This window comes from Gobius niger (assembly GCF_951799975.1).
Source record: "Gobius niger genome assembly, chromosome: 11".
Classification (NCBI taxonomy): Eukaryota; Metazoa; Chordata; class Actinopteri; order Gobiiformes; family Gobiidae; genus Gobius; species Gobius niger.
Genome location: NC_136862.1, coordinates 11,782,409 through 11,809,219, shown reverse-complemented (window position 1 = coordinate 11,809,219; position 26,811 = coordinate 11,782,409). Strand labels below are relative to the sequence as shown.

At 41.3% G+C, this 26,811-nt stretch overlaps 3 protein-coding genes across 3 annotated transcripts in view; all 3 read right to left on the bottom strand.

Moving 5' to 3' along the window:
- Positions 1 to 10,828, bottom strand: part of cxadr (CXADR Ig-like cell adhesion molecule) — a 36,329-nt gene extending 25,501 nt beyond the window's left edge. Inside the window, exon 1 of the mRNA XM_079565850.1 lies at positions 10,640 to 10,828. Coding sequence (XP_079421976.1) covers positions 10,640 to 10,688 — 49 coding nt within the window. The 5' untranslated portion in view covers positions 10,689 to 10,828. The remainder of the gene's footprint in view (positions 1 to 10,639) is intronic.
- A 1,324-nt stretch (positions 10,829 to 12,152) lies between these two features.
- btg3 (B-cell translocation gene 3) lies at positions 12,153 to 14,368 on the bottom strand. The gene is made up of 5 exons (XM_079566885.1): positions 14,309 to 14,368; positions 13,322 to 13,527; positions 13,107 to 13,244; positions 12,825 to 13,017; positions 12,153 to 12,730 (listed from the first exon to the last, which is right to left on the bottom strand). Exons 2-5 carry the CDS (start codon positions 13,492 to 13,494, stop codon positions 12,530 to 12,532), a joined length of 705 nt encoding a protein of 234 aa, XP_079423011.1. The 5' UTR covers positions 13,495 to 13,527; positions 14,309 to 14,368; the 3' UTR covers positions 12,153 to 12,529.
- A 568-nt stretch (positions 14,369 to 14,936) lies between these two features.
- On the bottom strand, positions 14,937 to 26,775 carry cUnh21orf91 (chromosome Un C21orf91 homolog). The gene is made up of 5 exons (XM_079565855.1): positions 26,768 to 26,775; positions 25,349 to 25,482; positions 17,900 to 18,376; positions 16,657 to 16,719; positions 14,937 to 16,471 (listed from the first exon to the last, which is right to left on the bottom strand). Exons 2-5 carry the CDS (start codon positions 25,473 to 25,475, stop codon positions 16,302 to 16,304), a joined length of 837 nt encoding a protein of 278 aa, XP_079421981.1. The 5' UTR covers positions 25,476 to 25,482; positions 26,768 to 26,775; the 3' UTR covers positions 14,937 to 16,301.
- Between the last annotated feature and the right edge of the window lie 36 nt (positions 26,776 to 26,811).

Genomic DNA, 26,811 nt, shown 5'->3' with positions numbered 1-26,811 from the left:
CATAACAGTGGTCTCCTGAATCGTCCTGATACAGTTGTACAAAGTACGGAGTATGTCAGTAGTATTTTTGAAAGGGTATCCAATAATTGCTGAAAGCTCCCTGGGGAAAGACGGAAATGGCCTACTGACAGAGTACTTTGTAATAACAACTAAAACATCAATTCTTTTACAAATGCTTTTCCAGCAGCACAATGTGTAAAGCCGCCCTTTCTGTCCACAGCACTTAACACAGCGGAACATCCAGACAGGCCTTCCTGTCCTTTGCACTGCAGCAGGACATCAAGATAAGAGCGCTGCTAAAAGATAACAAGATGGATAATCCTTTTCCTCTCCACCACTGTCTCCGGCCAGGGCGAGCAGGTCTGATGTTAATAGGCTGGGGTCTGTGTTGCTCTCAGCTCCTCCGATGCAGGTGTAGAGAGAGCACCTGAGTGCGGAGCCCTGTAGGACGCCACAGGCAAACCCTGTCAGAGGCTGTTAGAGTTTAACAGAGGCCGCTGGCTTAACTTGTGCCTCCAGCACAGGCACACTCTCTACCCAGACAAGAGGAGGCCAGTCCTGTTTACAGGCGCACACAAGTGAATGGAGAAAGGAGTTAAAAATAAACCCACCACCAGCAGAAAGGAAAACAAATGCACATTTAAACCAGGACACAACATGTTGGAAGTAATGATTTACTAAACAAGACTGTGAACAGACTAATTTGGCATTTCAGGATGTTGACCCAGAAGCATCCAGTGCTCGACAGCCAAACAGCTGCAGCACGTAGATCATGGACATGGACAGGACACATCTGAACAGATTAACACTGAGCATAAACATGTGGGTCCAGCAGTAAATTGCACATCAGACCATGAAATTACTTCAACTCAAAAGGCAATGGGTGTGCTATTTTGTAATCGAGTGTATGAGCATTAATTTGGCAAAACATATAACATCTTAGTTTGTATAATTACAAGTCATCACAATCACAAAGAAAACTGCAATTTTATTGGTTGCAATTCCCAAATGGCAAAGGCTGCCATTATTTAGTAATATGACCTCTAACAACAACAAAACCATCGGTCTTACTCTCAATTAGGATTTATGTATGAAACATGTTAAGCCTATATCTTAGACTCAAACCAGGCCATTTAGAAGGGAAAAAAGCAATTTGATATTTCCTAAGATCTAAGAAGCAGCACTAGTTTGTATGAGCCCAGAACAAATTTCTATCACAAAAAATGACCATGAAAGGCCTGACCTATTGCACCAATCGAAGCTGAATCTCCGGGTTATTTCCATTGGGTTATAAATAAAGCACAAACATTGCTGTAATCCTGAAATAAAAATAACCTCTTCAAAAGGGGACCACTCCAAGGTCGTTTCACTGGTGGAAGTTAAGTGGATGTAGCGAAGTGCCTCTGCCTCAAACCTGCCACACAAGCCGACTCCCTGATGACTTGAATGGCATCTCGCAGTCTAACCCCTGACTTGTCTAGACAGGGATGCAACAGGGCTTAGGCAGCATCCTGGATCATCAGTGTGGTTGGAATCTGAGCGTACTTGACAACACTGCAGACAGAAAGTAAAAAGCATCCATCTAGAGCAATGGTTCTCGAACTAATCACACCAAGCACTACCTCATAAAATATTTTACCAAGATCAAAAACAGCAGAATGGTCTATACAAAGATGGCAAGCCCCGGAGCACATGGCTAATCTTGCTGGATAAACAAAGTAGAGCAGCACTGTGATTTGTTTGCTCTCTACTTTCACTCATGTCATACAGTAAACAAAATATATACAGCATTATAATTGCAGAAACTTTCTCTGTAAACCGCGACTTTTACTGTCTGTCCAAATCACAGGCTGAATTTTTCTCCCGGTCATCTGTGGCTCGCCGTGGAGCAGAAAAGTGGAGGATTGTGCAGTAAAGGATATTATATGTTGTAGATTATGGACAACAGACGCAACCCTGGCGCGGTCAAGTCATCTTAAAAAAAAAAAGGTGCAGGGACGCCGTATAAAGCCACGGTGTAAACAGTGTTTTGAGATCTTTCCACTCTGGGACCTAGTTTGGAAAATGTTTGTTTACAAACCCCCAAAACGCCAGTTTCGGATGGATGATACGCCGGATTTATAAAATGTTTTTGTATTTAGTCCTGAGTTTGACCTCGTGTGGACAGGGCCATAGTTTGGACTAAATTATGTCTTCGACTGTGTATAAACCATGTCGAAAAAATCAGTCATTAAAGCAACGTAAATAATCTGTAAGACTAAAATTGCAGAAGACCCCGAGTACCCCCTGAAGAAGCCCAATTCCACACTTTGAGAACCACTGATCTAGAGATCCCACTTGAGGCGACATGCATTTGTCCATGTCTTCAAAGCTCGGGGGACATCTCGACACGTGTCGACTGATAAAATGGCGATTTATCATTAATCAGCGGCTCATTAAAGCGTGCTGCTGCAGAGTGTTGGCTCGAGCTATGGCTGATAACTCATGTCTGTATTGATCTTCCCTTCATTTCCCTACACTTAAGAGGACGAGGGCAAAGCTGCGAACATGACGGACATGTAGGAGTCAGAAGAGGCTGAGTCTTTCCTATTACTGGCCAGAGAAGACAAGCTTTCACTATGCGCGCATGAATTATACATAGCCCCATTACGACACTTAACAGCTGGTTCTAGGGGAACTCGGCAGAGAGAGGAGTTAGCCTTTTGTGCCGGTTTTATTAATACAGCAGCACTCCAGATTAAGGTTGGTGATAATGTGTATTCGGACCGTCATAAAGCCACTGCCACGGGGCTATTTTCAGAGCAATCTCATCTCTCTAGAGGCCGAGCGGGCCAGCTGCCGATTTCCTCACACGGTGGCGAGATGCACTACTGTAATTAAATGTCTGTTATGGCGAGCTGACCTTGCCGTGGTTGGGGCGCTGATCCTTTCCCATAGCTGGCTAACAGATGCACTGCTCATCTTTGCAATAGATCCAAAAGAGCAACGAGAACATGGATGCAGCAGGAGATAATTAGAGAAACTGAACTGAACTGAAAATCGATGTACAGTAAACTCTTAGGAAATGATGGTGGGAGATTCATGTGCGATTCATATTGGACTAAATTCAAAGCAAAACATTCCTTTGGTGTTTTAAGATTGTGAATTGGTTTGCATTTTAATGTAAAAACACAACAACTCACAAGTGGAATAATACACACATCACCTTCTGTCCGATTCATATCCACTCCTCTCACTAATAAACTGCACCACAGGGATTTGGCTGTACGGGGTGGGGCTCATAAAGTCAACTTTGTATCTTTCATTACAATGACTCCGTTCCCTAAAGGGAGGGCTACATCTAATCTAATCTCTTGTAATGCTCTGTTATGAAACAAAGTGTTTTCTTGCCTCAGCAGTGCCAAAAGAGATTAGTGACAACTTTACAACAAAGAAATATTCAAAGGCTTTACTAAAGTTAATATATTAGAGACTTAGGAACTGAATGTCATAAATGGAATATTTTATGCTTAATCTGACACTTTTTGGAATCTCGCAAACACCATCAATATTGTTCAGAAAGAACAATATAAAAAGGTAGAGAAAACTTAAGTGAAACAACTTTGTTTGATTCTGGGCCACTCCTGCTAAATACATCAAAACAATTCATCAAAACGCCACCTGTCTTATTGGATAATGTTTCTACTGCAAATAATGTCAAACTAAGCCCGAATTGAAATCACAAAGCTATTAACTGCTCCTCTATCCTGCCTTTCTCTCTTTTTTACTGTCACAGAGAGGCAACAGGAATTACTACAACCACGGGGTACTGCACAAAATGGGGTGACATAAAAATAGCAATTATTAAATGTTATTTTGCCTAAAATGCTAACGAATGATTAGCAACTGTGATTAGCTTACAGCTCTAACATAATGTTTGAAACTTTTAGTGTGTACGGAAGTGCTGCTGGCCAAAAAGGCAATTTCGCTTAGTTATGTAATTTCAAACTTTTAGAGATACATATTGATAAGTTTCTGCCTAATTTAAGTCTATGGAAAGCTGTCTGTTATCCTCCAGTATGGCACTGACCATAGAAATCACAGAAATGCCTTTAGCTATCTGAGGCTGTTCCTAAAATGCGCACATTTGTTAACCAACGGCTCCCGGACCTGTTTTAAATTGAACGTTTCATCCCCATACAAATGAATAGGGAAGCCCAGCACCCATAGTAACGAATAGAGTTATGATTTGTCCTTTTCATGGCATTTATACAATTTCTGTGGTTTATTTCTCATTAGCATATTATAAGATGATGTGTTTAGTGGCCACTGGATGTGTATCTGACCCGAGAAAAAGCAGAACTGAATTTGAGTTAGCGTTTAGCTCAGAGGACACTTTTAGACGCCGATTTGTATCTAAAGTAAAATCTCAAAAGGTCTGTACATTCATTAATGATTTCTAACTAGAATTCGACCTCATCTAAATGTGGTCGATGGGTTGACAAAAGCTGAAAACATCTGGATTGTTCATTGACTATCAGGATTGTAAACAACTGCACACACATACCCCTCCCTAACCACGCCCCCGTCTGCCTCAAAACATTTCCCTCAGCTCCACCCCCCGGCCAATGGCTGGTTGTCCTTCCTGTCCCCCTAAAACCTCGTCTACTGTGTATTTCTCATGTCTTTATCTACGTGCTTTGTCTAAACTTAACCGGATTGCTTTTTTGCATATCTTCTTATGTAAGGCGCATTGAGTTGCCTTGTGTACGAAATGCGCGGTATAAATAATGTTGCCTTGTCTTACCTTGTTTTCATAACTTGTTATGTTTGGTGGCAGATGCTAACGGCTATAGGAGAAATACATTGAGAAAGCTAATGGTCTCTGAAAAAGTCTGCTAGCTGTTCCCATACATTAGGATCGAACGCCACTTCTCCTTTTTATTTCTATGGCGCTGACTGTCCTGCGTTACCATGGAGATCAGCTGTGAAACGTCACTTTTACTAAACCGATTAGAACTACAACTTGAGCATTTTATATTTCATAATTAAAATTAATTGAGACTACCCAATCTGTATCTTTATTAAGTACGCTACACGTTCCAGGCAGTAAGAATGGGAGACAGTAAATGCACAAAATGTTTGAAAAATTAAGTAATTTCAAAAGTGTAAATATTCAATCTAGCCCTTAAAAAGATTTAAGTCACTGTCACTGTCAATGACAACTTCTTTTCTGAACTTCCAAGAGCTGGGTGATATGATACAAATGGAATTGTAATCTGATCCCTGTGCTGACATGCTATGCTGGAAAGATTGTCATATTGTGATTCAGTGGTTTATGCAACTCTAAGGTGAAATACAGACACTTTCCTCACTCACTCCTCCACAGATGGCTTAAGTTACCTCTTAAAGGCAATCTAAAAATATTAAGTGCTCATGAATAAAAGTTGTGATATGAATTTATTGGCATATCGCCCACTCCTAATGTATTCTAACACAATAACATACTGTATAATTGACTGGTATAGCCCACAGCGCGATGCAAGAGAGATTGAATACCGATTACGATTTTACAAATGTTTTCTGCCTTTTCCTCCAAGCCCACAGATGGAAATGTTTAATGTTTTTCAATGAGCTAGTAGAGCTATAAATGGCACTTCCACATCTGTTCCCTCCTCCTCCCAAATTAAACCCCGCCCCCTGCTTATGGCCGCTAATTTTCCAAGCCATATTTTTTTTTCTAGATTAGACACACAATTAACTGTTAATGTTCTTAGCAGAGCAGTGGATTATCGCTGCAAGAGGAAATATAATCATCTTCCCACAGCAGAAACCAATGGAAGACAATGGTGGAAATTAGCTACTATGCTGCTATACTGTGTAATGCCATCTCTGGAAGGATTTCGAACATGAATTGATAGGAAGATGTTTACAATAAAACAAACCCATAACTACTTTCCCCGAGTGTGGTCACTGAAGCCAACATGCCAACAAGGCCACACAAATCAAGAGCAGAGGGTGCGGCAGTTCTGGGCATCAAGTGGCTAAGTGATGAATGTGCTTTGGGCTTGTTTATCGGCCCAACAGAGCGACACTGTGATGATGACTGATGGACTCCGGAGAGCTGGGACACGCAGCACTGTACTCACCTTGTTCAATCAATGAACATTGCAGAAACTGCCGCACATTCAGAACCATGCTAACAACCCGGCCAAACATGACGCTGGTATTTCTAACTGAAAACCAGTGAAGCACGGAGGCTCGCTGGTATGTGACGACTCCTTGGCCTCTAAACAAAGCCTGACCTTTACTAACCCAATGGCCACTAATTTAATTCATTGATCCAAAACTGCTACGCTGCTTAACTCACTGGACATTATTGTACGTTTGATTTACATAGCACTGAAGGGACTCGCGGTCAGAAGGTCAATACTCTGGTCAAAGCATTAGAGAAATTAGAAGACATAGAACTTGAAAAATCTGTCAGTGTAACATTGACTTTATGACCACAGGGCTCAAGTAAAATGGTGCCAATAGATCATCCACCATAACGCCTTGGCAGCAGCCCAGGAGGCACTTGTACTCACTACCTGTGAAAAAGAAATGAGCTCTGAATACAGAGCGGCCGCGCCGCCATTAACAGGAGTCTGAAACAAGAGCCACTATTAATCACTCTCGTGGATTCTCCAGCAGCCAATTTGTTCATCCAGTAATTCGGAAATGAAATGGATGGAAAATGAAGAGGAGGAGGAGGGATAATATGGGGAGGCAGAGGCAGGATAAGCGCTTCACACCCATGGAAAGGTGAACTAGAGTTGGCACTGTGCTCATGCAACGCTGGCATGTTAAAATATTAATGTCCCAAGCCGTGAATATTCATGCGGTCGTCTCCATCATCAGACGTGGAGGACAAAGCACAGTGTCTCTGGAGTGTAATCACATTCTGTGCGTTGCTTTTATTTCCAAGGACAACGGCTGAAGGCAGTGTGTGTAGGTTGTTGGACAGAGGACAGGATGTGGGCGCAACATGGTTGGACCAACAAGTAGCTGGGGGTGACAGGTGAATCCTGACCTGCACATGAGGAGCTGTGGCCTAAGGTCCTCGCTGTCTGCTTGAGTCCAAGGAAAAGAGCTCAAGGCTGTAGAAGCTTCTATTGCAACACATTTTATGCATAATATCATTTTGCACGTGATAGAGGATATTTACATGCCCAAAAATTCACAAGTTTCCGTGTGTTGCACTTCAGCGACCTGAAAACGTACTTAATAGGGCTCATGTTAAGCCAAGCTGACTTTTTGACCATGTTATAATGTTAATCCCTACATCCTGCATATTGTGTACAGGAATTTAAAGTCTACTTTAGACACTGGACTCAAAATGGCGGCAGTCTGAGTATTGAAATGATCAAAACAATTCATTTATTAGACTGCTTTATGTCCCACTGTGCTTGTAGGGAACAAGCTCAGAAGCTAAGAGTTGACTTGTTTGTTGTTTTGTCATTTTTCCAAATTATACAAAGACTGAATAAACCATCATTATAGGACCTTTAACAACAAGAACTAGGACCCGACCGATTTTAGGGGTCCGATATCGATACCGATATATAGGCAGATATTTTATGTAATTTAATTTGATGCTGTTGTTTTTGTTTATCTCTCAAATAGCCAATAGCTAAACATTTATTCATACAGTAAAAGGTTTCAATCATATTTATACAGAAATATCTAACAGAGGCCGATAATGTCTTTTTATATTCATGTTTAGTAGGTACTTTAGAGGAAGTTTGTTTGAAAGTCAAAAATCAGTAGATTTCAAAACAAACGGTAAGTCTGCATCTCTTATGGTTCAGGAATTACACAAAAGTCTACAACATAAAATGTATAAAATATGTACAAACTTGTGACCAATTTGCACCACGATGCTTCTCTGCTCCCCTGAGGCCAAGGAAATTATGGGCACATTTTAAAGCTCTGACTGAGCTCTTTATCACTTTCGGTTTCGGAGATATCGGCCAATAGCCCATATATTGTAAAATACCTCATATCGGCTGGCCGATACAAGTGAGTGCTTTATTGTCATTGAACGAAATATTGTTCAGTAATACATAACAAATGTATCTATCAATCTTGCACATTTTTTCAAAAGTTGCTTCACAATTGGATACATTAACTTCTCTCTCAGACAAACTCAAAAGGCAAAAACTAGCGAGGTGAGGGAGGGCACATTTTGCCTAGCCAGCCATCCACTGCTGCTTTTTGTATCTGTTAAAAGCAGGATACATCTTTATAAAGAAGAGGAAAAGGTGTGTTCTGGCTGGCCAGGCTAGGGCACAGTGGCAGGTGAACAAAGCCGAGAAGACTACCTCCTGTGCCACTGTGGCTGAACATAAAACATGTCCAAAGTTTGCCTCCCAAACCCCCAAAAAGCTATATTAAGCAACAAGTCCAACTTTCCTTACAAAGTTTACAGCAGAGATATAACCCGATTCGTGATGCTTAGTGCCTTGTGAAACTTTCCTTATGTCGTAAGTAGCCACATTATCCTCCAGGTGTGCAATGAAAGGGCATTTTAATGATTGTTACAGTAGACAATGATGTTATGAACACATTCTGAACCTGATGTGAAACAACACACCAAAGATCTCCATTGTTCCAACTTCCGAGCAAAGAGGAGAACAAGAAAAAAAAGAGGATCTTCTACGGAGGTAACATTTGAGAAGGGGGAGGGCGGATTTCTGGGTAAACTGAGCGCGCTCTCCGCGACAAGCCGCGTCTATGTTTTCAAAAGGTATCCAGGCAACGGCCGCGGTCAGGGCCTTTGCTCCGTGGCTTATCAGGTAACTGCATTCAGTGCCTGCTGATAGTGCACCAGGTTTTGTTTGTCTTGGGTTTGTGGTGATACTCCTGCCTCCTGACCACAGAGCTGAGAGAGCGTAGCCTATGAGAACCAGGACTGTTCTGTCGGAAGGGGATGACCACTCTCAAAGCAACGCATGGGAAAAGTAAATGTTTGACTGACAAAAATGTACGGCAACAAATGGTATCCAAGAAAGGAATGTTCGTTACAGTGAGAATACTGATTCAGACACAACTTTAAATCTCAAACAGCCCAAGAAAGAAACTCACCTAGCAATCAACTCAAATTATTATACAGAAACCCAGGCATAAAGCTTATATGTGTGTCAACGGTTAGGTTTGCTTCACTTTCTACAAAAAAAATTACCTGGAGCTAAACAGAAAATGAGAGATTGCTGAAAAACTCCATTCATGTATAAAAAAAAAAAAGGACAAGAACAGGATGGACAGTACATGTGTGGCAACAGTAGACAAGAAGGACAAATGTGTTATTTCTGTTCTACAAAGGTTAATACATTGTTTCACACATCAGACCGAAATGATACGAGTCTGGCAAATACTGTTCTTGTGCTCTGAAGTGGAACAGCCTCCAAATGACAGGGCCGTGATGCCATTAAGATGGTAATGAGCCCAAACTAGTGTACACAACCATGTGAATCTGGAAACAAAAGGGCACAGCACCGCACCGCACACTGTCTCCCCGACCATATACTACCAGTGCCCAGACCTTTTCATCTGAGGGGGTTTAGCAGACACAAAACAAGGGCTTTCTTCATTACAAAAGGGCTTTCACTAATCAGCACACAGGAATGTCACTGTCCTGGACGCAGCTCTGTGGCTGCCAATCAGAGCATAGATATGTCAAATCTATGGGATGGCACCTCGGAACCACTGGAAAATAGAGCAAAGAAAGGAAAAGTTTCACATGATTGTCCACAGTGGGAGGAGCGATTGGCTAGTTTCAGTCGAAATACCAGGACAGGAGACTGAGACAGCCACGCCCAGCACACAGGAACTAAGTGGACTGATATGCGTAACGTGAAAGAAAGCATAAGTTAGTTAAATGATGCCCTGTTGAACCAATGCACATATATTAGTCTTATGTGTGTGGGCTCAGAAGGTTAAGGTCAGAGAATAGAAAAATCAAACATGGCACAAATAGGCAAACGTGCTCTAGACGAGTGAGGTGAAGGCAGATGGGCAGAAAGAGAGGCATCGCTTTGAAGTCGCGCAGCCACAGGTTTTTTTTTTTAAAGCGGATTTGCCATTGTTTGAACTCGAGCGCTTGTCGATTAAAAACAGGACATCACGAGGAAAAGAAAAAACGCCGGTGTCCTTATGTTGCTGGAGAGAGGGAGAAGGGACTAAAAGAGCGCACGCGAATCTTTCCTCCGACGCCAATTTACTCGGCAACTGTGTTTAAAAAAAAAATGTATATGGGGGGAAATCGTGATGTAGTGCTGATTTTAAAAGAAGAAGAAGAAAAAACAATTAAACAGAATATTGCCTTAAAGAGTTATCATACTTCCCAGCTACTCGTAAAATCTTTGTTTTGGCTCAACAGTGACCTTCGCTTGAGGAATGGCTATCCAGGGGTGATAAGACTTGCCTTTGCCTTACTAAATACTGTTTTTCTAAGAAAGCAAGCAAAAAAAAACAACGAAGAAGATCCCAAGTTGTACTACAAGTTCTCCAAAAAAACAGGCCAATGGTCACCGCGTGTGAGAGAGGACTGTAGGCTAATAGTAGCTGCCATTTGCTTAAAAGTAATAACACTAAAAGTAGCTCCGTCTGATAAACTTACCTGTAATGAAGGCTAATACACAGCAAAAGCGCGCGGTCCAAAGCTCCATTTCGTCGTCCGCTAACTACTCCAACACTTGTACAGAAAGTTGATCGGACAAGTTGGGGGTGAATCCGTGTGAACAGCGGCGGTTTCTACTCGACTGAAGCAGCATCCAAACTCCAGCCCTCCGCTCTCTGCAGGTGCACCGTGCACAGAGCCGTGGGAGCGCGCGCGGGTCACGTGACGCAGAGGCTCCTTGATGTGCAGCAGCGCCATCTGCTGACAGGCAACCACTTATCATACAGGGATGCCACAGCCAAATGATAAATGAAGAGAGGCGTGGTGTTTTTCAATATTCTAAATTAATATTGCAGCCCTCTAACCAAATGATTTTGTCATCTTATTTATATTTCATTTTTATATGTCATCATATTTCCGCAAGTTTGAAGAGGATATTTGATCACAGCAGTGTTAATTTCGTCGACTAAAATATTTAGTCTTAATTTTAGTCAAAGTGATATTTTGGCTGACTAAAATTGGACTAAAACTAAATTAAAAGTTTCTCATTAGACTAAAACTATGACTAAAATGTCCAGATATTTTAGTCGACTAAAATAAGACTAAATATAAATTAAAAGGAGACTAAAATCATCCAAACTTCTATTGACCGTCTGAAAGAGCCTCATATCATGTAAATTCACTGCCAAATGAACAGCTCTGAGCTTTGTTCATGTGGAGCAGCTCCATGAAGTCGAGGACCTTGATTAAATATGATTATAATGAATATTATAAATGCAAAGTCGACTAAATTAGTCTTAAATTTAGTCGACTAAATTGACATGCAGTTTTAGTCGACTAAAACTAGACTCAAATTGAAAAGTTTTATTTGACTAAATCTCGACTAAAATGATGTTACATTTTAGTCAAAAGACTAAGACTAAAACTAAAATAAAATATGTCAAATTAACACTGGATCACAGCACCAATAAAAAAGGCAACTCACTCACACATTTTGCTGCATACTAATTTTTCATCACAACATGTATAACATTAATTTAAGAGTGTTCTGTTTCACATAGTTTTTATATTTTTGATGTGATTATTGACCCTTGGCTACAGAATGTTAGAAAGAGGTAACATTTCTATGACTGTGAGCAAGTGTTCAATTGTCTCAATTGTTCAAAAACACAAAAATTCTACTTTTGCTCCAAAATTGCCTCAGTGGTATATAAGGGGGGGCTTTCATAAGCACTTTAACTCAACAAGTCCTATATAAACACATCAAAATCGTGAGAACATTTTCACAACTAGGAATTATTTAATAAACACATTGAAACATTGATCTGTGAAATCAAGAAGGGTCGATCTATGATCTGGATGCAGCAAATGGAAGGGCACATGATCAGTGGAGTTCCAGTGGAGTTGGAAATTACGCTACGTCTGCAGGACAACACAGGGATAAAAAGTGGAGGTGACATCTTTTTCTGTGGAGGTCTGGAGCTCCACTTATCACGTGACTCTCCATCAACTGCAGTCAGATCCTCTTGGTGAAACCAGTAAACGTGAGATTGTTTTCATGACTAGAAATTGTGTTTAATAAATCTCCATACATTTAAGCCTTTACACCTACACATTGAATAAATAAATCTTTATCACAAGTGGCATAATGAACATTTCTCATTGTAAAAATACAGCACTTTATTACTACATGTAAAGGACTCAAATTGAATCCTCTAATTGTACAAGTGTGTTTCTAAAAAGTATTTTTGCTAACTATAAGAAAATGTCTAAAGTGCAAAAATGCTATTACATATAAAAATGGAATAAAAATTCTAGTCGAAAATCGTTGGTCAGTCATTTTAGAGGTTTTCTAGGTTTAATGTCCAATGTGAATTATCCCCATCATTTCTAGTAGTACTGCTGATAGCCATGTTGGATTCCCCAGTATCCTGGCGGTCTTCTCAGTGAGGGAGGAATCCATGCTTGTGGCCTGAATAACTGGCTTGGCATAGGCTTGTCCCGAGGTCTTGACATGTGCTGTGGTTTTGGGAAGATGTGACCCCGTCCTGTTGCCATCCTCCTGAAATTCCACTGAGCCGCATAACTGGCCTGCGTGGACGAACAATTGAACACATTGAATATTTGATACATCTATAGTAGTATAGTGTAGAAGTAGAGGGAGGTTAATAGATAGCAGCTATACCTGGTTATCAAAGTGGCGGTTTGGTAGAGTGAGTGGGGAATTTCGAGTACTTTCTTCATCAGAGGACGTCCCTGAGTGGTAATCCGACGTTACTCTCTCCAGGGCACTAGTGACCTTCTTCGTAACTTCCTTGTCATCCTCATCATCGTCGGACAAAGTTGCCACCGTCATGTAAGGTTTGTTCTCCTCAAGTCTGAAAAATAAATTTACCAAACACATCAACCAAAACATTCAACAAAATACAGGAAATACATAGTTTCTTTAAATTATTTACAAACTCACCTACAACACACCACCCCAGGATCCACCCATATTGTTAGCTCACGTGGCAATCCAAGCTCGCTGTACTGAATCCCACTCTCATTGCAAGCTCGAAGAATATCCGGATCCCGTCTGTGCACTTCATTAATCCTTATGCACCTGAACAAAATGCAATTGTAACGTCACTTATAGCAAATTACGAGGCACAAACTGATTCAGATTACGATTAACGTTACCTGTATGCCTGGCCTTTACTGGGATTTTCAGGATACCAGTGCCCCTTGAATTTATCTTGGAGTGTAAAAGCAAATCTCTCAGCAAAAAGGTCAATCTTCTCTGATTCTAATTTATTGTTCCTTTTTATGAGCCTTTTCAGGAAAAATACTGCAGCAGCGATTTCTCTCCTCATTTTGTAAACAGTTGTCTTCGCATTGGACAATCTCTGTAGGAAAAAATAAAGTAACTCTAAGTGCACAACAAGAGACGCAAACAAAAACAAAACCTAATGTGATAAAACTATGCCATACATAAGCAGTTGCAACTACAAGCTAGTTAGTTATAGAGTTAGTTAGCGTTACTAGCTAGCTACTTTCCCACAATCGTTTGCATAGACATCCTGCTGTTAACATTTCCTTTGAATGGTAGTTGTCAATAGCAACCGGATGCTTTTTTATTTTTTTATAGCATTTTTGTAAACAGACACAACATCAATGAGGAGACATGTCGTACACAGATTCTGATCATCATATCGTGTGTCGTGATGAACACATATATCTCTTTTTTGTTGTATTCTGGTATATTCAGACAGCGCTTAACGGTCTCGGGATTTCAGCGTGTCCAAAAGGCGGGCTGTGACGCACCAATTCCGGGCAGTTAACGCCAACTGTTCCACCACGCCATAGAGAAGCATCACGCTGTCACTCGGCTAACTCCTATCCTTTTTCCTTTTTCCAATTTCGGACAAGACAAATAAAATCACAAATGTGTTCGCGACACTGAAGTATATATTATGTAGTTCAGTGCCACGTGCAACATCAAAACATTTCCTTCAACGCACGCTGTGGACACGATGCTAGCCTTAACTATTTACATTTTACATTATGCTGCTAACACATGACCACGAGCAAGACAAGTTAGTGATACACAGACGAAACTCCGAGATACTATCACAATGACGCCAATAATGTCTAATCATGGTATAATCTACGACATTGGTGTCCTACCTTGGTTTTCGAGTCTCACCATTTATGCGGGTAATGGACAAAAAAATTCCAGTAGCAGCAGCACCGCGCGCGACAGGGCCCTGAACATCCGCCCCTGCACGAGTGTGATTGGCTGTAAACAAGGAGGCAGCTCGGTTATTGGTGAAAAGCATAGTATGTGCATTACACATCCATGACTCATTATGCTGATGACCAGCGCTGTGAAAATGTGGCACTTGTGAAATCCAGTGAAATCATGAACTTTATTACATTTTGCTACTGTAGACTTAGATAAAAGTAAAAACAATAAAAAACATTTTTAAATCCATGAAAAATATATAAGACTGGGCTCCCTCTGATCAGTTTTGTGTAGGCTATGTGTTCATTTACTTTTTATTTGTTCCTCTTGTATGTTGTACATTTCCTGTTGTGTGCTGTGTAAATATGTTTCTTCCTGGCACTCTTTCCTCTTTGTTATTCTGCGAAAATGCTACAAAACAAAAAACAGAAACTTGTTGGAGCCTGCTGTCCACAAGGTGGCGTCATTTACATGTCGCAACAACATTCTGTGTTAAAGGAAACAAAGCAAAAAGACAATTTAAAATATTTAGACTTTATTAAAATACAGCAAAAGTCACTTGACTACATTTCACACAGGTTGTAAAAGGTCCATCGGCACAGAATAAATACCACTCTAGCATTAGCACAGAGACATGCAGTCCTGGTAAAAGTAAAATCTAAAAACACCTGACAAACTGATCTCTGTATGTGCAAGAGTAATCACAAAAATGCAAGTAAAGCTTTGCTTGCAAGCTAAGTATACATACATTAACAGCTATCAATCTGTTGTCAGATTCAGACCAAATGAAGCATATTTAAATCATCCAAACTAAAAACAAAGATATAAAAACAAAGTCAATATTTTAACCCGAAAGGGGTCATACATAATCTCTTACAAAGAGACAAGTGAGAACAAAGTTGACTTGATGTCATGTATAACTTTGTCCACCCTAGCTTAATATACTTGCGTAGCTCTGAATTCAGAGATCTCAACTTTTTATTTAAGGCAAAAACGTTCTCCTTCTTGCATAGGAATTCTTAAGAATAACTGTCCAAAGATGCAGATACTCCGATAGATGCAACATCCTTTCATTCAGAGGCACAGTAACAAACGTCAAATTCATATTGCTTTGACAACTTTGATCTCATAAATCTAAGACATGTAAATAACCAAGATAAATGCAAAAGCACTTCAGAACAATATTTTTTACTACTAAACCACAAAAAACAACAACAGCGGCGGCTTCAATGAGCCACACGGACCTGACCCTTTTCTGTTTGAACATCAGTGTTCCCATTTGAGAACAAATATAATAAAATACTTTGGCTATACATCTCTGCCTTGGTAAAACTATTTTGCAATAACAATCCCTTGCTGATAGAACGTATTAAAAGCAATTTCCTTTCAGATAGTTACTAAATTAAATTGACAAAGATTCCTTTTTAGAGAGAAATACTTTTGGCATTTAACCACAACCCTTACACCATCTTTGCATTAACTACATAAATCATTTCAGAGGGTGCTTTATCCTTTTGAAGCACACCCAATTATAAAAATATAAAATGCATCTCCAAAAAAATACGTAAGCACTGATTTCATTAATGATGCTAATACTCAACCACAGAAACGTGATGAAATAATCAACTTTCCGTTTTCTTCCCACAGGAGGACTAAATAAGGACTACAATCGGCATGTAACTTCTACTGTCCTTACATGGGGCAACCAACAAGTGAAATTCAGGTCAGAAAAGCTGCACTAATAGTAAACCACCATCAATACTTGCATTATCACACATTTCAAAAATGGTCACACCAAAAAACAAAGTCTTAATACTTCAAAGTGAATCAGAAAGCTAACCGAACGCCTCAATGTTGTGCTGAGGAGAAAAGAAAAGACCATTGCTACAGCCACTTGGGTTTGGGGGGATGCCAGCGTCCCCTTGTGTCTGCCAGTCACTCTCCAGGGCCACCGCTGCTGGCCTTCACCCCAGCCCTGCTAATTTGGAGCCAGGGCAGCTTGGCACAGTTCTTAAACAGCTGCTCAATAGCAATATGGCGCACATGTAGCTCTGACGCCAGAGAGTCTTTCTCCTGTACAGCCTTCGTCAGCTCCTCGAAAACCTCTGTGGGAAGAGAAGAGGAGAAAGTAGCAATGAGCAACTCATGTTCAAGGTCAACGGGATGAAGACCCATACCATATCAGTGTGAATCATATTCACACTGATATGGTAGTATTATCTAAAAATGCTCTCCCAAGTGCTCTGTCCACCCTCATTTCTACATTACTAGAAGAATATGTTCAACTTACTTTGAATCTGAATGAGGAGTTGGCCATTCAACTGGTGAAGCTCCTCGACACTCATTTTAGCCACTGAAACAGGACAGAAGAAGAGAGAAGAGCTTTTAGAAAAATATTATTGCTAATTCAGTGGAAAATTTGCTTTTATTTGATTACATGTGGCTCCCAAAGTCCAGCAAAGTTTAATGTTATGAAAATGCATGAGGAAAGGTTGACTTTTTAAAAGGTTACTTTCGGGTGATCTTTTCTGATAAATAATAACGGCACATTTTATTGATTGACTGATGTTCACAGGGGAGTTTAACAGTGAAATGAGATCTCCAAGGTTAGGAGAAAATGGAGAAAATGAACTCCCCCCTGGAGAGAGTATGAAGGACAAGCTGAGCAAGGATGAAGGCAGACTTGCATCACTGTTTTGTCTGATGTCTTTTGACAAATAATTGCTTAGAGGTTAAAGAAGTCCCTTGATACCGAAGATGAAACTGAATACAAAAGGTGAGCCAGACAACAAAGGGGATTAAAAGCAAAGGCACCGTGGCATTTCTTTCACTGGCTGTGGTTACATTGTATGGAAGTTAACACTAAGAGAGGGTGTAGAAGGAGACTGTATGGTAATAGCCAGTAATCTGTAGGAGTCATTAACCGACTGGATTAACACAATGTAACGATCTAAAGCTGTTGTATAGATACAGACGGCATCTCATCATAGAAGGGGGCGTGGCTTTGCCAAGGGGGAAAATAGAATCTTTAGAGAAACACAATTTTCCCTCTTTTTAGCCATTTTCTGGTGGAATATCAACTTATTTATCACATAAATAAAGTCAAGTGTAAATCGGGCCCATATGGATATTTTCTCACAGCAGATCGTTCAGTAGAAGTGAAAAAACGGCAGTTGTAGCTAGCGCTAGCTAACCGTTAGCATTAGCCCGATGCTAACATGTAGCATGAAGTTAGCATTCTCTGTTATTCATGTATTTATGGGCTGTTGAACCACTTTGCTCCTCCCCATGTCTTTGTATCTTTATTTAGTAGAAACTATATTCATAATTCAGCATTTGTTGTTTTTGAATTAGAGAAAATTTATTTTTTTTCAAAATTGTTTTTCCCCCTTAACTGTTTTCAAAAATGACCATATATGGGCGATTCCAGAGATGCCATCTGTGTCTATTGTTCGCGCAAAAAGGTCCTCATCCAAAGCCTAATAAAGTGCAGAAGACTATGACGAATAAAAGGAAGGAGGAAGAATAATTACACTCTTCTCTGTTGTGGCCGTCGTGTCCGTGTTGGGTCAGAGCGTTTTTATTATGAAGACCTTTTCTGCCGTTGCTGGTCCAGACGTCGCTCTCCGTGTGCTGTAAGAGTCCGAACTCCTCCACTGTGTCCAGCATGCCCATGGTGTACTCGGGCAGTCCTGTGCTTTTCCTGGTGTCCCACTGGGGGGCGTAGCGGGGCACCTGAGCGTCTGTTTGGGGCAGCAGCTTGCGGTCGCCCTGCTGACTGTAACAAAACAGTTTAGCCCCTCTTCGGCTGGGGGCCGCGGGGTCTTTATTCTGGGCATACTGGATGATGCGGTTCAGTTTCTGGCTGAGGGCCAGCTTCATGCCCTCGTAGGCACTTCGGGACACCTTGGAACGTGACAGCTTCTGGTTGGCGATAAGGTGACATTTCTCAAAGCAGTCTCTGTGGCCACGCAACGATTTGGAGTGCAAAAGGGTAGCAGAAGACACACCTGCACCAAAGCAAAGAAGACAATGGAGACAATTAGAATAAATAACAACAGATAAAAGGTCAAGACCCACATAAATAAAGATGAAATAAAACATCAGACACTTCACTAAAATCATGAAAATTCCAGTGCAAGTAAATGTGCTGTGATGTGTCCAAATATTATTATTATTATTCAAAGAACAAATCAGCGAAAAGGTTTGGAGAAGACAGAAGCACTGACCTATTGAACTGAAAAGTTGAGCCCAAACTAAAACAGATTGACCTTGTGTGATCTCTCCATGAAAGCTGCTTAGTGAATGAGCATTGGAATAGAGAACCTTTAGATTATGTCACCGCAAACACAAAGCAGCTATTGATGCCAGATACTGTACTGTATCATAACACACATTTACACACACAATACGGATCTAACTCAGGATTATGGGTCAACGCAGGCCAGAAAGTAGAAGCAGCAAAAAAAAGGGACAACAGTGGCCCGATTGGTTGAACAGCCATTTTCTTAACTCCCCACTGCTGTAAGTGTGTACAACCCTCCCCTCATTGTATACAAGATACCTCAAGTTACCATTACTTGATTACATTTTCTTGTCTATTTGCAGGTCCCCTGAGTGTTTCTTGAGAGCTGATATAACAAGTGAATTTCATCATTGTGAGATCAATAATTCTCTTATCTTAAGAGTGTTTGCTTGGTTTGTCTTCTGCATTCACACATTCTTCAGTGCTGCTGAGGCAAACTGTCAGCAGTAAACGGCTACAGGGCAGCGCCTTCAGTCCCACTTCAGACCTTAAGTTGGGCTTGGGCTCATGGACAGAATCGCCTAGCAGGAGGATTAACCTACTGTTCATGTTTTGTTTTGGTTGGGGAACGGCCATGTTTCCATCAGTTTATTAGGCCCGAGCGGCCTGGCAGGGCTCGGGCCTATTGTAATTGTACGGCAGTGCGCGGAGCGCACTGAAGAAAGACGTGCGCTACGCGAAAAGAGCGCGCAGCGCTCAAGAAACAGAGCGCGGAGCGCTCCCCATGCATTAGACAGTAATAGGGGGGACTCCCGGCACCACGCCCTGTCCGGTGAAATAGGCGTGTGCCGCGAAAGCGGCACATTTGTAACTGCTCGTGTGAAAAAAGGTGAAAAATCCAGTGAAGGCGCAACATTGACAAGAAAGTAGTCGATGACGAGCGCAACGCGCTCGTCATCGACCATGGCCACTCCCCAGTGCCCAAAACACTACTAGAGTGACTCAGGGCATTGAGGCCTATCCAATGATATAGGTGTTTGCCGCGAAAGCGGCATATTTGTTGTTGCTCGCACAAAAATCTGAAAAAAAAACGCATTAAGAAATATTGACAAAGAAGTGGTAAAATACGAGCGCAACGCGCTCGTATTTGACAATGAACCTCACGGGTGGGTTACTGGACGTGAGACCTTTCCGACGATATAAATATGGGCCGCCGCAGGCGGCGCTATATTGTTATTGTAAGAGTTTTTCTTATTCTTATTCTTATTATTATTATTATTTTTCATCTATCCGTGTTTTTTTGGAATAACTCGACGAGTCGTCGACGAAAAGTCACCATTTTTTGCCCAAAATTAAAAATCCCGGCGATACACAGTGTCAATAAATCCCATTAAAAAATGTCGAAAAATGGCGCGTCAGCGCCCCCTGGAAAATCAGGATTACATTGCGCCTATGGAGAGACTCGAAAATTTAAGTTCGTCGTTTTTACCCAAAATTCAATTAGGTGAAAAAAAAAACTTTCACATCTCCAAAATTAAAAAATTCAAAAAAATGGCGCGTCAGCGCCCCCTGGAAAAACCACGTTAACATTGCGGCCTATGGCCAGACCCCCCAAAATCCCGAAAACCCCGAAAATTTTAGTTCGTCGTAGACGAAAAAAATTCGGCACAGTGATTGGTCACATGGAACCAAAAAAAAAAAGATATTGCGCGGTTGCTAGGCAACCAACAGTATGGCGGCCATCTTGGCCAGAAGAGCGACCTGGCGCCGAAGGCACCATTTCGTGCCCTCGCATTTGAACGAACTCGTCCTAGGGCGTTGAACGCAGCGACTCCCCGGTCGCTCCAGATCATCTACACATGTGGGGCATTAAAAGTTATTAAAAACTTTCTAATAGGATATCCGGTTTTGTCATGGCAACGCCATGAATTTGGCGTTCGTTTTTGGCGTTCGCCGTCGCCTTCGAAGAGTCATAACTCGCACAAACTGTGGCCGATTTTACCGTAACTTGAATCGTTGGTCGAGTCGTCGGCCCCGGATGTTTTGATATGGGAATTTTGAAAATGGGCGCAATAGCGCCCCCTGCAGAGCACCGAATAAAAATGAATAGGGAAAAAAAGTAAACTTTGTCGTAGACAAAAAAAATTTGGCACACACATCCGTCACGTGATTCCGATCAAAAAGTAAATTATGGCCACGCCCATTTTCCCACCGTGTTGCCATGGCAACGACCCGAAATAAACTTTGGCGTAGCCAAACCAAAATTGGTACACACCTTCGTCATGACCGTCCGAACAAAAAAGTACATTACGTGGTTGCTAGGCAACCCCCACAAAGTCGGCCATTTTGGGAAATATCGCGTGGTCTGGCGCCGAAGGCGCATTTCTTGCCTTGGCTCTTTTATAAACTCGACCAAGGGTGGCAGCGTCATTTTAACCACGTACGGCGCGGCAGCGCCCCCCGGTTATTGCGGTGGCGTGCGACGGCGTGCGCCAACCGGCCAACGCTGCTCGCGAGGGCCTCTAAATGCCGCTTGCGGCTTTAATTATTATTATTATTATTATTATTATTATTATTATTATTATTATTATTATTATTATTATTACAGCCAAACTCTACAAAAGACACAAATAAAACTGTGTGCTTAACAGTTGCATACTTCAGAGAAGGATAACATGTTTCAACTTGGCCTTCGAGCATTACATAGTTACACGCCCTTATGAGGCACTAGGACCTTGAAATGATTTTACTTTCTCTGCTTCTTTCAACAACTCCACTTATTACACCAAGCAAAGGAAAATGAAAGTACCTACTACCAACCCACACTTGATACTATTGCACAACAAGCTGTTGCCATACAGTGCTTACTTTACAGGTAGTTGCTGACTCTCTCTAGCTAACCATTGAAATCCTATCAGTGAATGTCTTTAGTTCAGTACAACACACATACACACACACACACACACACACACACGCACACACAACTGGCTACCACTTCGTCAAACAAAAACAGCATTGGGCCTCAACTAGGGCAATGCACCACCAGCCAAAGACCTCACTCTGGGTAAGCAGCTTACAGCACTACTGTCTTTCACGGACACACAGACTATTCACTCGAGGTGAATCAGTGCTGTGCTGCCGTGACACGCTGAGACATAAAACAGATTAACAAAGAACAGCGATGGGGCCCTTTTCAGCTCTGAATGTAGACTTCGGGAATTAACTTACAAAGAGGGAAACGTATTAAGACTTTCAAAAGGCTGGGGTTATTCTGACACTGCCCCTTTAAACAGCAAAGGTATTTTAACTAATCAAGTAGTAGAAATTGACAAGCTGACCAAATAGCTATACGTACATGGACTCTCCTCTAAAGGCTGTGCAATTGTGATTGGTCAATGTGGGGAGGGAAAAAACACCGTTCTGCAATGTTGCACAGCCCTGTCTCTCCAAAGTATTATATTTTTCGATCTAAACAGGGTCTAAAGAGCAGCAGGGACTGACTTAACCTTCGTCAGGTGTCAAGAGTCCTCCTGCTTGTTCAGAAAACTGACACAGCAGCACGAGAACATTTGATACGGGGCTCAAGAAGAGCTAACGGCCCACAGCTATCAGCCGTCGCAAGTGGGACAGAGGTTATTGGTGTCAAAGAGACGAGTGTGTTTTCAACTGCCGAACAAGGCGCCTGGGAGCTCGTGTGGTCGCAGTCAACAATAAGTGAACAGCTACCACCTGTTTACAGCAGCCGAGACAAAACACAGCTGCATGAAGCCACAACAGGCCACTCTGTTATACTGTGGACAAAGACAAAGGCCACAAAGCTGTGGGGCATTTTGAGTATTTAGGTGACAGAGGTAAAGCGCTCGATGTATTTGTAGTACTTCAATAGATAGAATAATTGAATTCTTCTAGTGTGTTTGAGAAAGGAGCTACCATATCTTTTGTTTGAGCACTCTTGTGTGAAACGTCGAAGCAGCAGTGATCTAAAATATTTTTATTAGTTCAGTTTCTCTAAATTGGGGCATCCCAGTGATTTCTACCAATTTGGACCATCTGTCATTATGTCTGAGCACCAAAGAGTGAAGACAGAGTTCAAAGCAATGAACGGGCTGTTTATAGAGGCTTGATACAATTGCCCCTGTAGTGCGCTATAGTCAGAATCCGCAGCCAAAGAGCCCATCTGTGGCTGTTGTTTTTAGCTTCGAAAAGGCCAGCTCCAGCTGTAATATCAACCAGGCATCAGCAGAATTCTCTCTACATTATGTAAGCAGATTAGGAACGGTGCGATGATTGTGCAGAACGTGGCAGCCCTGAAGACTACAATCTGACTGACTACATTCATGGAACTTACTGGAGACTCTTGTCTTGCTGCCAATAGTTAACTGCACCATTAGGGAAAATCATTATGAAATGAGCTTTCTTTAATAAATGTTAGGACTCTGCAGCACTAAAGAGCAAAGTGGTTTCCGGAGGAAATCAGATACGATCGAGATAGAACCAAACCAACACTTCCTAAATGTTCATCTGACTGAGCTGAGCTCAAAGCCTTCACACACTTTGACCACAGGCCTGTGAATAAACAATACATTTTGTCAGCTCAGTTGACCGTGCGCCCAGGACTATGTACCTCATACCTCATCTCAATCTGCAGCAGTGTGTACAATGCAACATTTGAAGATCCTTTTATCAGCTCTAGACATGTAAACAACAGGCAGACAAGTCTGAACTCATCCAGTTCAACAGTCGTGCAACGGTCATTATTACATTCTGTGTTTCAGTTTTTTCTCTGTAGAGCAGTTAAAGCCAGGCGATTGCACATGTACTTGAAATTAAGCGTGTGGATTGAATCTTCACGAAAAGATTGTTTACGAATTGGATCAGATTTGGGAGGTGGATTCTACAAAAAATATCGTGTAAATAATATGTGAGGAACTTTGCAAATTTGAGCGTTTTGGAATCATGCTGCAACAATTGCTTATGCAACCAAAGCGCAAGTGTTTATAGCCACAATGTGGATGATACAATTATGACACAATATCATGTAAAACAACTCTTTTACCAGAATTATTTCAGGTAAACTATATAAACTATGCAAACTCAAATAGTATGGAATGCCAATTTTCTGCCCATATGGCCATGGAGAATGATTCAGTTTCAGTCTAATAATGAATGGACAGCAACAAAATGAGCAACTATTGTGGATACTCGACAAGCGTGCAGTTGGCAGACATGGTGTTCTGTGTTGCCTGAGCTCATCCATGCTTTAAGTCACCATATGCAGACTCCCCTCCCTTTCCCCTGATGAAATAGGCATCAGCAGCAGCAGCAGCAGCATCGCTCAAGCGCCGTCTGCAAACCTCTCTCCAGACTCATCTGTTACATAACAAGCGCTTCACTGCTCCGCTTTACCTAACTTGAATCAGAAAGGGTCCAGGGACAAATAAACAAATAAGCAGTATGCCCCAAACCTGTTCAGACTAAACATGATCAAGATACTTCTCATTAAATGTCTTTAATTATTCATTTCAGTCTAAGATACTGTAAGGCTGCATGATTTGGGGATTTTGATATTTGCAGAGAGTTTTGTACAAGCAGCCCTAAAAAGCCTTCCATTCATTCATTTACCATTCATGAGACCTACTTTGTATTACTAACAAAAAACACTATCAGCCCAATTCTACAGATAGGACAAACCTGATGTGCAAATGTGTGCCTAAAAGCAGCTGAAGAGCCTGTTTACTGCACCCCAAGAGCCTAGCATTTAATCACTATTCTATTTGCCGAGCTCCTGTGCTCTGCATCTGAACGATCCTAGATAAATCTTTCATGCAAATGTAATTCCTTCCGCTGCAAGCCAAACGATATACTACTCTGAGAGCTCTTGGTCTGCTATGTGCTGCTGCTTTTAAGTGGTACATAATTATTCAGCGACTGAATAAACGCATGCATCTCTTCCTGGCATAGAAAACCCTACTGTGGATCAATGAGCTGAGCTATGAAAGACACACTCACACAATCCTTTCTGATTATGCCATTCTCCTTCCAACAGGCCGCACATTAATTAGGAGATGAAAAACTTCAAACGGCTGTTTTCTGAGTGGGAGAAGCACATCAAACTGGGGGGAGATTGTCCGCTTCGAAAACACACGGCACACAACGGGCTCATCTGCTGCGTAGTGACACCTCGTCTCGCACTTAAAATTGTTATGCAGCTTTATGTAATGAGGGAAATGTGAATAAGAAAAGCTTTGTAGCTCTTCATGAATGGAATGGTGGATTGGGAGTAACGAATTTAAGTCAATCACAAATAGCTTAAACAGTGGTCCTCAAACTGTAGCACGTGGACCCGGTTTAGTCTTTGATCTAGACATGGTGGTACTTAGATGATCATATTTTATGAGGTGGAACTTGGTGTGAACAGTATAAGAACCACGGAGCGCGGCAAATGGAGGACACAGTTAAAAGGCTGTTTTAAGAACTTGTGCAGCAGCTTGAGGAATTCACTATACACATGGCAAATAGGTGCTGAAACTCTTTGAACTAGCCACCACCACACACAGGATACACTAAATAAACAAGCTTGCTCTCTAGAGGTTTATTGTTTGCAGTTAGTAAAGTAATATAATACTAGTAATGACCAAAAAGGAGCTCTTTCCATCTTTTACAACAAATTAATACATGTGTCAACATATTTGTGGATATACATTATTAATCTAAAGTACTATTATTAAAACTATACCTTCAATGCTGAGTTCAAAGCAGACATGACAAAAGGATAGGGTCCCAGCCTCTGTCTCTAGCTTGCAGACGCTGCATATGTTGTCGTCATTCAGGTCAATATTCACAAACTGCTCCTCTTCATCCATTGTGCTTCTGTTGAGATATTAAAAAAAAGTTTGTGAGATTACACGGCTTGTCCCCAAAGCCTCTAGCTCTTTCTGGCTAATTAGGTCATGCGATCACCAACATATTAATAATGCAGATTTTGGCAGTGTCTGGAGACACATGGTTTGGAGTAAATAAGATCATGAAAGAACTGCAGAAAGGCAAAACACTGGCCTCATTTTGTCTCCAGCCTGAAGGTCAAAGCAACAGTCGCAAGTAAAGAACTGACACTGCAGGTTAAAAGAGGGCATTCAATGAAAGGTCACGCTGCCAATAATACCCAGTTTCATGTATATGAGCCTAATGACACAAAACACCCACATCAAAAGAGTTTCCAACACTGAGAGATTAAGATCAAAACAGATGCATTGTCTCTCACTGTGACTGTTCTGTCATTGGTTTTGAGTAAGTCCTCTGTTAGCTTTGAGTTTCTGTATCTCAAAGCTATATTGCTGTGAACGTTTTCAAAACAATCAACACAAATTGTACTTTTATCGCAAAAACAGGGACCCAGTTGAAAAAAATGTAATTCTCTCTTTATGTAGCAGTGTTTCAAAAGGCCATATCTAGATTAGTGCAATAAAAAGCTACTCCATGAGACTTGTTTTACTACAATCTGTACAATCTAGAGACACATAATCATAATCGTTTTTCCAAGCAAGCTCTTGATGAGTACATTTTCTCACAGACAATCTAACAAGTTTAATGCGTGTAAAAGTAAATTCTGATCTAATATTTGTCCTCCTGTAATAGCCAGGGGGGTTTAAACACCAAAGCCCATCAAGACAAAATACATAATTACATAATAATATAGTAAAAATAATACATGAAATACATTTGTGACAGAAAGCCTAAGAAAATAGCAAACGGTTTTACGTTAAAATCGATTAGATAGCAGATACTGTGTGTAAACATTCAGGAAACAGTATTCTAACGCTAGCTAGTAGTTGGTGGTAGCTGAATTTGGGGGGTCCTCAAGATGCTACAACTTCTTACAGCAGTGAAACTAAAGCATGTCACTACAATCTCATTACGTGGACATTACGGTGAGTGCACACACTTTAATTAAAAGCTATATGTTGGTGTACACACCTTGTGACCCCGTGGTAAAAGATAAAAACATCCTTTGCTAAGTTAAGCTAGCTGCGCGTGAGCATCCTCCTCCACTACTAACGGCAACCCCGTTATGTGGCGTCCGTAACCTGCTAAAATCCAACCACGCTTTGTCTACAGGCGAATCATTTGAGCCCCTTTACATACGTGTTGAACATACCTTTGTCGCTGTGTATTTTCAGCCAGAGTCTTCTTGTGTAGACC

Coding starts and splice junctions, on each gene's coding strand:
- btg3 (XM_079566885.1), bottom strand. CDS start 13,494: ATGAGGAGAGAAATCGCTGCTGCAGTATTTTTCCTGAAAAGGCTCATA. Junction 13,018..13,106: donor CCTGGGGTGGTGTGTTGTAG/GTGAGTTTGTAA, acceptor TTTATTTTTCAG/ACTTGAGGAGAACAAACCTT. Junction 12,731..12,824: donor ACCGCCACTTTGATAACCAG/GTATAGCTGCTA, acceptor TCGTCCACGCAG/GCCAGTTATGCGGCTCAGTG.
- cUnh21orf91 (XM_079565855.1), bottom strand. CDS start 25,475: ATGGATGAAGAGGAGCAGTTTGTGAATATTGACCTGAATGACGACAAC. Junction 18,377..25,348: donor CTTTGAACTCAGCATTGAAG/GTATAGTTTTAA, acceptor GCTTTGGTGCAG/GTGTGTCTTCTGCTACCCTT. Junction 16,472..16,656: donor ACTCCTCATTCAGATTCAAA/GTAAGTTGAACA, acceptor CTCTTCCCACAG/AGGTTTTCGAGGAGCTGACG.